This window comes from Stenella coeruleoalba (genome assembly GCF_951394435.1).
Source record: "Stenella coeruleoalba genome assembly, chromosome: 15".
Taxonomy (NCBI): Eukaryota; Metazoa; Chordata; class Mammalia; order Artiodactyla; family Delphinidae; genus Stenella; species Stenella coeruleoalba.
In genome coordinates, this window is record NC_137161.1 from 25,490,007 (window position 1) to 25,505,692 (window position 15,686).

Below are 15,686 nucleotides of genomic sequence, written 5' to 3' on the forward strand. Positions count from 1 at the left end.
AAAAATTCCATTTGTCAAGAAAGATAGAAAGGTGATACTTGGGACTCTTTTTTTGTTCCGATACTTACGTTACTTGGGACTCTTTTGATGCGAAGTGACATAAACCCCACAAGTGAGATTTAGTGGAAGGATCAGAATGAAGGAGAAGATGTGGAACCAGAGGTCTGTTGGATTTTTCTGTCACTTTTCTCATCTTTCTCTACTTAAGCGTCCCCGGGCTGTGCTAGAACCATTTCCTCATAAATTTCATTTTCTTGTCTCCCTTTCTTCTATGGTGCTTATTTGGCTAAACTCCAACCTTGGTGAAAGTGGTTATCTGCTTACTCTGCAGCCGCACCCTAGCAGCTGAACGTTGTTGGGGAAGAGCACACAGTTAATCTTTGTTACATAGATTAGGTCAGATGATGGGGATTGAAAACTCAAAATATGGTGGCTTAAATAAGGTAGGAGTTCTCTTTGTCATAAAAATCTAGATATAGAAGGTCCAGGACTGGTGATTTTGATGACTCCATGATCACCAAGGGTCTAGGCTCCTTCTGTCTTTTGCTCTGCTGTGTGTGGCCTCCATTCTCAAGGTTACCTTATGATTCAGCTTGGCTGTTCCAGCAGCCATGTCCTAGCTAGTAGCAAGCAGGAAGAAGAAAGGTGAAGGGCTTGTCCTCTTCCTTTTAGGACAGTTTGCAGAAGTTGCACATCCTATTTCCACCATGGTAGCATATCACGCCAGGCTGCGAAGAAGCTGAGAAGTGTGGTCTTCATTCTGAATGACAATGTGCCCAGTTAAAAATTGGGAGTTCTGAGGAGTAACTGAGGAAGAACAGGAGAACTGTTGGGGGACAAATAACAGTCTCTTCACATAAACCAACTGCACTCAGTTCACATTCATGCCATAAAACTCAAATGAATGGCGCTGAAATCCTAATCCTACTGTATTTCCCCAGTAAAGTAACTTTTCCACTCTCATTCTCCCTAAATCTTCACTCACTTATCTAAATCCTAGTCTCAGCTGATGTCTTTGCCGCATATTTCATAGAGAAAATCGATACAATCAGGTGTAATCTCATTGTCTCATCATTATTTCCACCAGCTCACTCACATCTCCACCTGTCCACGCTATCTGCTCACGTGGGACTGTGTAGGAAGTGTCTGCGTCTTCTGTCACGCTGCTCCTTGCGCTTTTTGCTTCCATCCATTCACTTCCTCTCCAGATTTGCATTTGTCTCCTTTCTTTCTTGCATCCTAAACTTAATGTGGCCAAAATAGAATGAATTCTTCCCACTTCCCTGCAGCTTTCTTCTTTTCAAGTCTCCTCCATCTCAGCAAGTGGCACCACTCAGTTGCTCAAACTGAAAATATAGGAATCATCCTAGATACTTACTTTCCTGTACTCCCCATCAGTAGTTCATCTGTTTCAGCTCTACCTGTGGAATGTATCTGGGACCTGACCGTTTCCTTCCTTCTCTAAGCCATCATAATTTCTTGGTTGGGAGATTAGAGCAGCCTCCTCACGGGTTTTCTGTTTCTATATTTTGAAAATGAATTATTTATTGAAGCATATCATAAATGTAGAAAATTGCTCACAAGTGTACTACTTGATGAATCATCACAAAGTGACCCTACCCATGTGAATACCACCTGAATTAAGAAACAAAATATTTTCAGAACTCCCCAAACCCCTGTCATGTTCCTACCAGTTACTCTTTTCCCCTGCGTCCTAATTTCTAATACCATAGTTCAGTTTTGCTTGTTTTTGATATAAAATTGAATCATACAGTGTGTGTGTGTATATATATATATATATATATATATATATTCTTAATATCTTTATTGGAGTATAATTGCTCTAATACAGTGTATATTTTTGATGCATGGATATTGTGCAATTCATCCATGATTATGTTTATCCATATTATATGAATATACCACAATTTATATATTGGTCATTTTGGTTGCTTCCAGTTTGGAGCTATTATGAATAGAATTGCTACGACTATGCCTGTGTTTTAGTGCAAGTATATATTCATTTCTATAGGGCATATGGTTTGGAATTGCTGTGTAACAGGGTGTGTATAATAGAAATAGCCAAAATGGTTGTACCAGTTTACACTCCCACCAACAAACAGTACCTGAGAATTTCAGAGGCTTCATATTCCTGTTTCCATTCTTGCCCTCTAGTCGTTCTGCCCCATAGAAGTCAGTATGACCTTTCTAAATCAGATCACTCACTCATCTGCTTAAGCCCCACAGTGATTTCTCATTGGAGCCAGCATAAAATGCAGGGTGTCCATGGCCTTTTGTGATCTTCCCCAGCTACCTTTCCAACCTCATATGCCCTGTACTCTTTTTATTCTCTTTCCTCTAGTCTTGGTGACCTCCTTTTTGCCCCTCAGACCTAGTTCTAGTGTCAGGGACTGTGCACATGCTGTGTTGCTTAGGAGACTCTTGATTTTTGCCTGGCTGCCTTCTTTTAAACCTTCAAGTTCTCTTAAATGTCATCTCCTTGAGAGGCCCACTGTAGTGCTGAAAGCAGCTTCCCTCTGCCTTGCTTTTTTCACTGTTTACATTAGCCCATTTTATCTTCATAGCACTTTTTAGTGCCTGAAATAATTTTCGTTTGTTTATATATTGTCTGTCTTCTCTTGAAAGCTCTTTTGAGGGTAGGAAAAACATCTGTTTTGTTCTTCTTGATATCTCTAGCACGTAGGACAATTCCTAGAACACAATAGGCACTAAATAAATATTTACTAATAGACTGACTCATTCTTATGGTCAGAAATGAGGCCTCTGGTAATTTTGGGGGTCACATGCTTTCAGCTCTCAATTAGAGAAAAAAGAGAGCCTTTCTCACCAAATATTGGCCATAAATATCTTAAGGAGGAATTTGACTGGTACAGCCTGGATCACAGCTTACCTCTGGGATTAGGAGGGGCAGGGTCTGTGATAGGCAGCTCACACCTGAACTTTATGGTTGCCTCTGGGGAGAAGCCATCTCCCAAGAGAAAAGGGAGAAGTGGCTGTTTGGGAATGACCTATTTTGGACTTCTTAACTTATATGCATTAGCATTGTATCAAACGTCTCTTCCTCTAAGCATCGGGGGCACAGAGGAACCATGCAGTCTCTGCTGGCCTGTTATCTCCATTAGATTCCTTTTGGTGGCCTCTCCTCTGGATGATTCACATTAAGTCCCTGTAGTTCAGTCCTGGTTACCTTGCCTTCTTCTGACTGGTTTTCTTTCAGATCACCTCAGCCAGCTCTCAGACACTTAAAGGACATGTTCTCTGCAGGACCACTCTGAAGGACTCTGCAGCATATTGCTGACCTGAGTGGTTGGCCTCTCATTGCTTCCCAGCAGGAAGAGAGAGATGACTGGTCACTAATGAAAGAGGTAACGAAGCTTTGGAGACAAGCTGTAAGTGGTGAAGCAGCTTTCTATGAAATGGAAAATGCATTTCTTTGCTCCTTTGTGAACAGCTTTTACAGTCATTAAATTTACCTAAACTAAAGTGGTCCCTTTTTATCTACTTTTACTTCATTTTTGCCTTGGTTAGTGTCTCTGAGATTTTCCCTATAGTTTCTGGATTAAGTGTTTCCCAGCCCGATTTCTACCAGAAAACCTCTCTGGTTTTCTCCCATGTACCCTAGGAATTAGAGACTGAAGGGGAGGCGAAGGTGGAGAGAACCATTTGCTTAGCAAAAACTGCTCTAGATCTTTCTAACATTTTGGTTTGATAACATTGACTTAGCTGCCTGTCTCCTCACTTTATTCTCATATTTTACCTGAGAATTTCCCTCATGGACCCCTTTTTTAGCCTGTCAGTTCATTCTTTTTTTTTTTTTTTTTTTGCGGTACGCGGGCCTCTCACTGTTGCGGCCCCTCCCGCTGCAGAGCACAGGCTCCGGACGCGCAGGCTCAGCGGCCATGGCTCACGGGACCAGCCGCTCCGCAGCATGTGGGATCTTCCCGGACTGGGGCACGAACCCATGTCCCCCCGCATCAGCAGGCGGACTCTCAACCACTGCGCCACCAGGGAAGCCCCTGTCAGTTCACTCTTTACCTTCAGGTCTGACAGCACTTGGAGTTTAGAAAGCATCATTACCTTATAGTAGGCTCTGAGGAGTCATTTTTGGCCCATTCACTACCAAGATTATGTCATTCTGTGGGGATCATGAAAAAAAAAATCCAAAAGATGGTAGTGTAGAATATTTGGAGTCAGAAGGACTTTCGTTGAATTCCCCACTCCATTGCTTCAGAGTTGTGTGAACTTGAGTAGTTACTTTATTATTCTTGTGTGCCTTGATTTTCTCTTGTGACATGGGGATAATAATAAAATGCTTATCTCATATGGAGGTCAGTGAGATTATACTTGTAAAGAATTTAGCACTGTCTATGGAACATAGTAAAATCTTTTTTTTTTTTTTTTAGTTTATTTATTTATTTATTTTTGGCTGTGTTGGGTTCTCGTTGCTGTGCGTGGGCTTTCTCTAGTTGCGGCGAGAGGGGGCTACTCTTCGTTGCGGTGCGTAGGCTTGCAGTGGCTTCTCTTGTTGCGGAGCACGGGCTCTAGGTGCACGGGCTTCAGTAGTTGTGGCTTGTGGACTCTAGAGCTCAGGCTCAGTAGTTGTGGCGCATGGGCTTAGTTGCTCTGCGGCATGAGGGATCTTCCCGGGCCAGGGCTCGAACCCGTGTCCCCTGCATTGGCAGGCGGATTCTTAACCACTGCGCCACCAGGGAAGCCCCCATAGTAAAATCTTAACAAATGAGAGTGATCATTGAAAGATTTTGCTTCTAAAACAGACTGTGTATATTAGAATATGCTGAGGCTTTTATTGTGTGTCTGGCTATGATCTCCTTTGACCCCTTCCACTGACCTGCATGGTAGCCTTTGGGAATCCCAGGCTAGGAACATCTTCCTCACCTGTCGGTATGGCTTGAGAGGGTTGATTTCTGCCCTCAAGATCCATCTTCTACTCAAGAAATGTTTGTTATGGCTCTTCACCTCAGTTCTTTCAAAATATGTGAAAAATTCTTTTTTGGAAATTTTATTTTACTTTTTATGAAAAAGTGAAACATACATGTGGTAAATAATTCAAACAATACAGTAGGTATCTGTAATTGGCCCGTTTCCTTCCCATCACTTTTTTCTAATCCCCTAGTTCCTTTTTAAAAAGCCAGCACTTGGGACTTCCCTGGTGGTCCAGTGGTTAAGACTCCGCGCTTCCACTGCAGGGGACACAGATTTGATCCTTGGTTGGAACTAAGAGCCCACATGCTGCAGGATGTGGCCCCCCCCCAAAAAAAAGCCAGCACATTTATCATTTTCTAATATGTCTTTTCAGATATAGTCTCTGTATATATGGTGTTTAGTGTGTGTATTTGTTTCATACAAATGGTTATACACCATGTACACTACTAACAGCTTTATTGAAGTATGTGTAATTGACATACAACTGATATGCACACATTTCAAGTGTATAGTTTGGTAAGTTTTGACCTATGTATATAACCATGTATAAACCGTCACCAAATCAAAATAGTGAATATATTCATCACCCCTGAAATTTTTCTCATGTCCCTTTGTAATCCCTCTCGCCTCTGATCCCCCATCCCCAAGCTACCATGGATTTTTCTGTCATGCCTTTTGACATGTTGTGTTTAATACTTCCCAATTTCCCTTTTGATTATTTTCTTTGACCAATGGGTTATTTAGAACTGGGTTATTTAATTTCTACATGTTTGGGGATTTTCCTGAGATCTTTGTGTTAGATTTCTAATTTAATTACGTTGTGGTTAGAGAACATACTTTGTATGACTTTAATCATTTGAATTTTATTGAGACTTGTTTAATGGCTCAGAGTATGATCTGTCTTTGTAAATGTTCGGTGTACACTGGAGAAGAATATGTATTCTGCTGTTGTTGGGTGTAGTGTTCTGTAAATGTCAGTCAGTTCACATTAAACCTATAATATCCTTGCCTACTATCTATCGAGTTCTATCAGGTATTGAGAGAGGGGTATTGAAATTTTTTTTTTTTAAATTTTATTTATTTATTTACTTTTGGCTGTGTTGTGTCTTCGTTTCTGTGCGAGGCCTTTCTCTAGTTGTGGCAAGCGGGGGCCACTCTTCATTGCGGTGCGCCGGCCTCTCACTATCGTGGCCTCTCTTGTTGCGGAGCACAGGCTCCAGACGCACAGGCTCAGTAGTTGTGGCTTACGGGCCTAGTTGCTCCGCGGAATGTGGGATCTTCCCAGACCAGGGCTTGAACCCGTGTCCCCTGCATTGGCAGGCAGATTCTCAACCACTGCGCCACCAGGGAAGCCCGAAATTTTTGAAAATAATTATGGATTTGTCTCTTTCCCTCTTGCAGTTCTACAGTGTTTTGCTTCACGTATTTTGAAGCTATGTTAATACATGAATAAACATTTAGGATTTTTATGTTCCCTTGATAATTGATTCCTTTATCAACATGAAGTGACCTTCTTTACCCCTGGTAATATTTTTTGCTTTGAAATCCACATTGTCTGATGTTACTGTAACCCTATATAGCCACTTTGACTGATTCCCTCTCCCTTTTCGTTGCGATGTAATTCACCTACCATTAATTTCACCATTTATGCAGTTCAGTGGTTTTTAGTAAATTGATGAGGTTATGCAACCATTACCACTGTCTAATTCCAGAACATTTTCATCTCTCCAAAAAGAAACCCCATGCCTGTTAGTGGTCAGTTCTCATTTTCCACTCCCCCCAACATCCCTTGGCAAACACTACTATCCTTTCTGTCTCTATGGATTTGCCTATTCTGGACATTTTCTTAATATATAAATGTAATAATACAATATGTGGCCTTTGTGTCTGGTTTCTTTCACTAAACATAGTGTTTTCAAGGTTCATCCATGTTGTGTAATGTGTTAGTCCTTCATTCCTTTTTTATCGTTGAATAATGTCAATCATTGGTAATACTCCATGTTAATAGAATGTATTGATTACTAATTCAGTCTCCTTACTAGTTATAGATCTGTTTATATTTTCCATTTCTTTTTGAGTCAGATTTGGTAGGTTGTGTATTTCTAGCAATTTGTCCATTTCAACCAGGTTATCTAATTTATTGGCATAAATTGTTCATAGGATTTTTTTGTAATCCTTTTTATTTCTTTTGTTTTACTTGCTTTGAGTTTAGTTTGCTCTTCTTTCTCTAGTGCTTATGGTGGCAGATAGGTTATTGATTCAAGATCTTCTTTTAAAAATAGACTTTGTTCTTCTAGAGTGGTTTTAGGTTTACAGCAAAATAACAAGAAAGCACAGAGCATTCCCATATACCTCCTGCCTCGTGCCCATGTACAACCTCTCTCACTATCAACATCCCACGCCAGTGTGGTACATTTGTTACAATTGATGAACCTACATTGACTTACCATTATCATCAAAAGTCCATAGTTTACACTAGGGTTCTCGCTTGATGTTATACATTCTGTGGGGTTTTACAAATTTATAGACTTGTATCCATCATTATAGTATCATACCGAATAGTTACCTTGCTCTAAAATTCTTTTCATCCCTCCCTCCTGCCAACCTCTGGCAATCACTGAATTTTCTACTGTCTCCATAATTTTGCCTTTTCCAGAATGTTATATAGTTGGAATCATACATTATGTGGCCTTTTCAGATTGGCTTCTTTCAGTTAGTAATATGCATTTAAAGTTCCTCCATGTCTTTTCATGGCTTTATAGCTCATTTCTTTTTAGTGCTGAATATTATTCCATTGTATGGATATACGACACTGGATAAATGTATTTATTCATTCACCTAATGAAGGTCATCTTGGTTGCTTCCAAGTTTTGGCAATTATGAATAAAGCTGCCATAAAACATCTGTGACAAGTATTTGTGTGGACATAAGTTTACAACTCATTTGGGTAAATATCATGGAGCGTGATTGCTGGGTCATATGTGAAGAGTATGTTTAGTTTTATAAAAAACTGCCAAACTGTCTTCCAAAGTGGCTGCACCATTTTGCATTTTCACCAGCAATGAATGAGAGTTCCTGCCTTATCAACATTTGTTGTTGTCAGTGTTTGGAATTTTACCCATTCTAATAGATGTGTAGTAGTATCTTGTTATTTTATTTGCAGTTCCCTAATGACATATGTTGAGCATCTTTTCATATGCTTCTTTGCCATCTGTGTCTCTTTGGTAAGATGTCTGTTTAGATCTTTGTCTGTTTTTTTTTTTTTTTTTTTTTGCAGTACGCAGGCCTCTCACTGTTGTGGCCTCTCCCGTTGCGGAGCAGAGGCTCTGGACGTGCAGGCTCAGCAGCCATGGCTCACGGGCCCAGCCGCTCTGTGGCATGTGGGGTCTTCCTGGACCAGGGCATGAACCCGTGTCCCCTGCATCGGCAGACGGACTCTCAACCACTGTGCCACCAGGGAAGCCCTTTTGTCTGCTTTTTAATCAGGTTGTTAATTTTCTTATTGTTGGATTTTAAGAGTTCTTTGTATACTTGAACTTCCCTGGAGGTCCAGTGGTTGAAACTCTGCATTTCCACTGCAGGGGATGTGGGTTTGATCCCTGGTCTGGGAACTAAGATCCGGCATTCCACGCAGCATCGTGCAAAAAAAAAAAAAGAAGAGTTCTTTGTATATTTTATATACATTTATTTATTTATTCATTTATTTATTTTTGGCTGTGTTGGGTCTTTGTTGCTGCTCATGATGGGCTTCCTCTAGTTGGCAGGGTGAGTGGGGGCTATGCTTCATTTCGGTGTGAGGGTTTCTCATTGTGGTGGCTTCTCTTGTTGCAGAGTAGGGCTCTAGGCACGCGGGCTCAGTAGTTGTGGCTTGCATGCTTCAGTAGTTGTGGCTTGCAGGCTTCAGTAGTTGTGGCTCACGGGCTCTAGAGCGCAGGCTCAGTAGTTGTGGTGCACGGGCTTAGTTGCTCCGTGGCACGTGGGATCCTCCTGGACCAGGGCTCAAACCTGTGTCCCCTGCATTGGCAGGCAGATTCTTAACCACTGTGCCACCAGGGAAGTCTCTTCTTTGTATATTTTGAATACCAATCCTTTATTAGATATATGCTTTGCAAATATTTTCTCCCAGATTGTGCCTGGTCTTCTCATTCTCTTAACTTCATCTTTCACAGAGCCAAAGTTTTTAATTTTAATGAAGTCCAACTTCTTAATGACCTCTTTCTTAGATTGTGCCCTTGGTGTTGTGCCTAAAAAGTAACTGCCAAACTCAAGGTCACCTAGATTTTCTCCTATGTTATCTTCTAGGATTTTTATATATATTTTTTTGCATTTTCTTGGGAGTTATTTTTTATTGAATTTGAATTTACGTAAAATTAAATGCTCATATTTTAAGTGTACATGTTGATGTGTTTTGACAATGTGTACACTTTCGTAACCACCATCCCAATCAAGATATAGAATATTTCCCATCACCCCACAAAGTTCCCAGTGCACCTCTCCAGTCAACCCTCCCGCTAAGGCAACTACTGCTCCAATTTCTATTACATTAGCTTAGTTTTTGTCAGTTCCAGAAATTCATTTGCAGACTATACAGACTATACAGTAAGCAACTTTTGTGTCTGGTTTCTTTTGCTCAACATAATGTTTTGAGATATATGCATGTTGTTGTACACATCGGTTCATTCCTTTTTATTACTGATTAATATCTTATTGTATGAAAATATCACAATTTATATGTCCATTCACCTGTTGGTGGACATTTGAGTTGTTTCAAGTTTTAGTCTTTTATGAATAAAGCTGTGAGGAAAATCCTTGCCCATTTTGGACATATTTTATATTTCTCATTGGTGAATGACCAGAACTAAAATTGCTGGGTCATAGGGTAGATATACGTCCCAACGCACTTTTGTTCTTTTATTCCTGAGAATGAAGTTCACAAAACATTTTGCCTTCTTCTGGCCTCCACCCCATCACAAGAAAGTTCATATTAATCTCCAAAAATAAGTAATACGTATTTAGTGCTCACTGTGTGCTAGAACCAGGGATAAGCTTTCTGCATGCAGTACCTCATTTAATCTTTTTATTTTATTTTATTTTATTTCACATACACGCTGTATTTTATTTTTACAAGAGATAAACTGACACCAAGCATTGTAAATGGATGACCACAACAAAAGCAACGATTGCAATTACCAAACACAAAACACACTCATACTATGTCATAATATTGACATTCAGTCCAGTAATCCTCCACTGTAACAGCTCCTTTACTTTGCAGTGAAAATTGATTTGTATATTTTTTGCCTCTGAGTCCTTGTGGGATTTTTTTTTTATTCAAACAGAAAGTCACAAAAATTATAATCATCCTCATCAGTTCACTCAGTCCCATGTAATTAATTTTTTTTCATCTTGATCTTTTGTTAGCACTTTTATGAATTCATCAGTTTTCCATTAGAGTTCTGAAAATGCTTATTCATTCAGTTCAGCAGTATAATCAGTTACCAGAAACCTGTACTTGTCAGAGTCTTTTCCATGAATTCCTTGAAGATGAAACCCTTTTATAGGAACATATTTGCAAAAGCATCAGAGTATACCCAGAACTGTCTGAAATGACAAAAAGACTTAAAAATGACCACGGTTAAAGATTTGATGAAAGTTCATAATAATGCAATTGACAAGGAAATTTAGTTATTTCTGAGATATACATTTTAAAATAATAACTAGAATTATGACTTATAACATTATACCAGAACATATAAGATTTTTAGAAATTTCATGTAATGTCTGAGACATTTATATTAACATATTTCCATACAAATAACCCTAAGAAAGTTTAGTATTAGTTGGTTTTTTTGTTGTTCTTGTTTGTTTGTTTGTTTTTTTGCGGTACACGGGTCTCTCACTGCTGTGGCCTCTCCCATTGCGGAGCACAGGCTCTGGACGCACAGGCTCAGCAGCCATGGTTCACGGGCCTAGCCACTCCGCAGCATGTGGGATCTTCCTGGACCGGGGCATAAACTCGTGTCCCCTGCATCGGCAGGCGGACTCTCAACCACTGCGCCACCAGGGAAGCCCTGTTTGTTTTTTTATACTGCAGGTTTTATTAGTCGTCAATTTTATATACATCAGTGTATACATGTCAATCCCAATCGCCCAATTCTGCACACCACCATCCCCACCCCACCGCAGTTTTCCCCCCTTGGTGTCCATACGTTTGTTCTCTACATCTGTGTCTCAACTCCTGCCCTGCAAACCAGTTCATCTGTACCATTTTTCTAGGTTCCACATACATGCGTTAATATACGATATTTGTTTTTCTCTTTCTGACTTACTTCACTCTGTATGACAGTCTCTAGATGTATCCACTTCTCAACAAATGACTCAGTTTCGTTCCTTTTTATGGCTAATATTCCATTGTATATATGTACCACAACTTCTTTATCCATTCGTCTGTCGATGGGCATTAAGTTGCTTCCATGACCTGGCTATTGTAAATAGTGCTGCAGTGAACATTGGGGTGCATGTGTCTTTTTGAATTATGGTTTTCTCGGGGTATATGCCCAGTAGCGGGATTGCTGGGTCGAATGGTAGTTCTATTTTTAGTTTTTTAAGGAACCTCCATACCGTTCTCCATAGTGGCTGTACCAATTTACATTCCCACCAACAGTGCAAGAGGGTCCCCTTTTCTCCACACCCTCTCCAGCATTTATTGTTTGTAGATTTTTTGATGATGGCTGTTCTGACCGGTGTGAGGTGATACCTCATTGTAGTTTTTTTTTTTTTGCGGTACACGAGCCTCTCACTGTTGTGGCCTCTCCCGTTGCGGAACACAGGCTCCGGACGCGCAGGCTCAGCGGCCATGGCTCACGGGCCTAGTCGCTCCGCGGCATGTGGGATCTTCCCAGACCGGGGCACGAACCCATGTCCCCTGCATCGGCAGGCGGACTCTCAACCAGTGCGCCACCAGGGAAACCCCTCATTGTAGTTTTGATTTGCATTTCTCTAATGATTAGTGATGTTGGGCATCTTTTCATGTGTTTGTTGGCAGTCTGTATATCTTCTTTGGAGAAATGTCTATTTAGGTCTTCTGCCCATTTTTGGATTGGGTTGTTTGTTTTTTTGATATTGAGCTGCATGAGCTGCTTGTAAATTTTGGAGATTAATCCTTTGTCAGTTGCTTCGTTTGCAAATATTTTCTCCCATGCTGAGGGCTGTCTTTTTGTCTTGTTTCTGGTTTCCTTTGCTGTGCTAAAGCTTTGAAGTTTCATTAGGTCCCATTTGTTTATTTTTGTTTTTATTTCCATTTCTCTAGGAGGTGGGTCAAAAAGGATCTTGCTGTGGTTTATGTCATAGAGTGTTCCGCCTATGTTTTCCTCTAAGAGTTTTATAGTGTCCGGCCTTACATTTAGGTCTTTAATCCATTTTGAGTTTATTTTTGTGTATGGAAAACTCCCGTTCTTTTAAATGTTTTTCAGAAAACAAGTTCTCTTTTCAGTTTTCTCTGAGTGTAGGGTTAGATAGATGGGAAGAAGGGGAAATTTGAGTCAGGGTGGCAGAGAATGAGAGGCTCCAATAGTCACAAGGTGACAGTGTAGATGAATTAGGCATATATAGTGGGGGTGTTTCTAATCCAGGGTTAGGACTTACATGGTAACTGAAGGAGCAGTACGCAATGAATCTACCTAGGAAAGAGTGGGGGGACCAGAGGGAGCTGGTGGGAGAGCCCTGAACAGACTGTGATGCCAGGGCCCACTGGCCCCTCTTTGTTACTCTGAAGACTGAAGTGCAGAGTGAGCTTTAGCATGAAAGGAAAATGTTTATATTTCTTTTTCTTACCAATTTAAGCACTTGAACCTTGGCATTGTTTAGTGAGTTTGAGATTACTCCTGGTGGAATATTCCATTGATTTAAATTTTCTGAAATAAAGAAGGAGCATCTTATGATATGAGTTGAAAGAAACAATGACTAGGCTGGGTTGTTTTAGCCACAGTCAGCTGGAGGATATCTTTGGGCAGTGTATGGCTCTAGGAGAAATCTCTCCCCTGCTCATTCAATGGAGGGATTTGAGTTAAGGCATAGTCTCTCCCAGTCTTTTGTGTGTGTGAGGGTGAGTTCTCAAGGACCCTAGAACTAGCTGGAAATCTGATGGACATTATATGCGCGGAGAATTGATACCAAGAGATATGCCGGCATGTCTCCCCTCCCTACCTTGAGAAAACAGAAGAATTAAGCCCTACTATTTTGATTTCATTTGCAGTACATTGAACCCCCTAGAGTTCATCATAAATATGTACAGATGGCATTTTGCATCATATCTCTTGATGGTTATAAGGGTTATGAACTCACACTCTTGCATTTCTCAAACCCCAGTATCTATGTGACTAGGTGACTTGGTCCCTGTTTCCTGTCATGATGCTGTTGTTCTGAAAACACCTAGTGGGCTGGATTTCATTTGGAAGTGTAGAAGGGACATTTTGATTTGTTTTTCATGTTTTGCCATCTCAAGATGCTGAAGTCTCTATCTAAAAACAAAAAAGTGCTTTTCAATCACAGTGATCAGACGCCGTGTCACATTCTGGAGTGTGGTTTCCCATGTTTGTACCTTTCTTGTGACACTGACTCTTGTAGGTGTTCACGTTATTAGTTCCACATACCAACAGTGGCAAGCAGTAGTTTCTTCAGAACCACAGGTATCACATTTTGCACCTCGTCCATCTGAAAGAGATGGGTAGAGCATTTTTGTTAGTATATCTGCTAGTCCCCCAGGTAGTCCTCACATCAGGGAAAGTGGTCTTAGGTGCCTCTGTACATATGGGCTTTTTTCCTGGTGGAAGAAGTCTGGTACTCTACAAGGCTATGAGGGGAAGTGGATCTTAATCTATCTCTCAGGCCTCTAATTCTTTGGGAATTTTCAAAGGCCCTTCAGTAGGTTTTGATGCCTCAGGTGGCTCCTTTACCAGTGTTTTTTGGGCTCCTTTTATGTTCCAGACATTGCTGTAGGCACAGTGGTACAGCCATGTGCCCTCAGGCCAAATGTGAATTCAGTATTTTGGGGAGGATGGATGGTGCTTCCTTTGGATCCATTCTGAGTCCCTCCCTGATCTGGTCGTCCTCGCTGGTGCTATGTTTACCTCCCTTCTTATGCATTCCCCTCAAGAGGCCGATGTGTCCATGCGACCTACCCTTTGCACATCCTGTTCCCTCTACCTGGTACATACTTTTGCCCTCTGGTAAACTGCTCCTTCTTCAGGGCCGAGTTCAGGCATCATTTTCTCAGTGAACCCACAGTCTGCCTTCCATTTCATGCTTCCTCCACTCTGTCTTCTTCATGCTCAATTGACAGCTATTTGCATGAGTGTCTGTGTTCCCTGTCAGGTGGGTAGTTATGTGGCGTCAGGGTTCATGCCTTTTGTGATCCTTCCCTGGCACAGAGCTTGGCCTAACACATAGCTGCCCGGTACAGATAAGATGAAGCAACCCCAGGCTTGCACCGACTCCCAGAGTCTACCTCTCACATGACTCCCCACTATCTCACGGCTGACATATGGGACATAGACATAAGGTTGTTCACCTCTGGGTACCCATTGTGTGCCTCCGTCCAGTGTGTGGTTACCAGACTCTTAATGATGTGGCTTATTTATTTATGGTTTTAATCTGTTCCTGTCCTCCTGCTTAAACTAGAGGGTCACTCCTGGAGTCTGGGACCTCATCACCGCTTCATGTTATAGATTTAGGGCTGGACACGTAGTGATGCTCACTAAATGTTTGTTGAATGAAAGTGTGAACATGTGGGAGATCAAATGTCTTAAATGCGGAGGTGGTTGGTGAACCTTCTGTAAGTTTCCATATCTCTTTCTGGAGCCTGGTCCCTGGGTCCCACCCTTGCTCTCCCCACTTGCGTACCTCCCAGGTCTCGTCTGGGGCTCCATGTGCTTGCTCTGTAGAACAAGGACTGAAAACCTCTGATGGGAAGTGTGAGGCTATGGGAGGCTGGATATCCTCCTGTGAGCCAAGGCAAAATTAGAATCTAGATCATCTTTTTCCTTCCAGTGGACCCCCAAGACTTCTTGGTGTATGAGAATCACCCAACACTAAAAAAACACAGACTCTAGGCCTTCCTTTAGGTCACCGACTGAATGTGGCATTCCAGTACTGAGCTTGGGGAACCAAGTTTTAAGAGCTTCCCAGAGAGAACCTAGGTTTGGAGCCTGCAGTCCTGCTCCACATTGTGCCTGTGATCTAGTCTGTGTGATCTTTTCCTTTGCAGAGTCCCCGTTTCACTGAGTGCCTGGCTTTAAAATAATTTCTCCTCTATTATAGATAAATGTTTTGAAAATCAAATCGACTTACAGCCTCAGGGGGTGTCACTCTGTATTGAGAGCTGTCAGGAAACAAAATACAAGGAAAAATTATTTTTAAATAAAAATTATTAACCAGTTCTAAAGTAGAGTTTAGGTATTAGTTCAGTTGCTTCTTTTTTAAAATTTTATTTATTTGTTTTTGGCTGTGTTGGGTCTTTGTTGCCGTGCGCAGGCTTTCTCTAGCTGCGGTGAGCCGGGGCTACTCTTTGTTGCGGTGCGCGGGCTTCTCATTGCGGTGGCTTCTCTTGTTGTGGAGCACGGGCTCTAGGCTCATGGGCTTCAGTAGTTGTGGCATGAGGTCTCAGTGGTTGTGGCATGCGGGCTCAGTAGTTGTGGCACATGGGCTCTAGAGTGCAGGCTCAG

At 41.4% G+C, this 15,686-nt stretch overlaps 1 protein-coding gene across 7 annotated transcripts in view; it reads left to right on the plus strand.

Moving 5' to 3' along the window:
- Positions 1-15,686, plus strand: part of CDK5RAP1 (CDK5RAP1 mitochondrial tRNA methylthiotransferase) — a 73,631-nt gene that overhangs the window by 51,558 nt on the left and 6,387 nt on the right. For 2 of the 7 annotated variants that reach the window (XR_013831493.1, XR_013831494.1), the window contains exon 13: positions 3,239-3,386. Coding sequence is in view for 4 of the 7 variants with exons in the window: in XM_079943979.1 (XP_079800105.1) it covers positions 3,239-3,319 (81 nt within the window). In the remaining 3 variants the exon portion in view is untranslated. Of the gene's footprint in view, positions 1-3,238; positions 5,281-15,686 lie in introns of those variants that run through there. The other 5 variants (XM_079943979.1, XM_079943978.1, XM_079943980.1 and 2 more) reach the window with 3 other exon arrangements.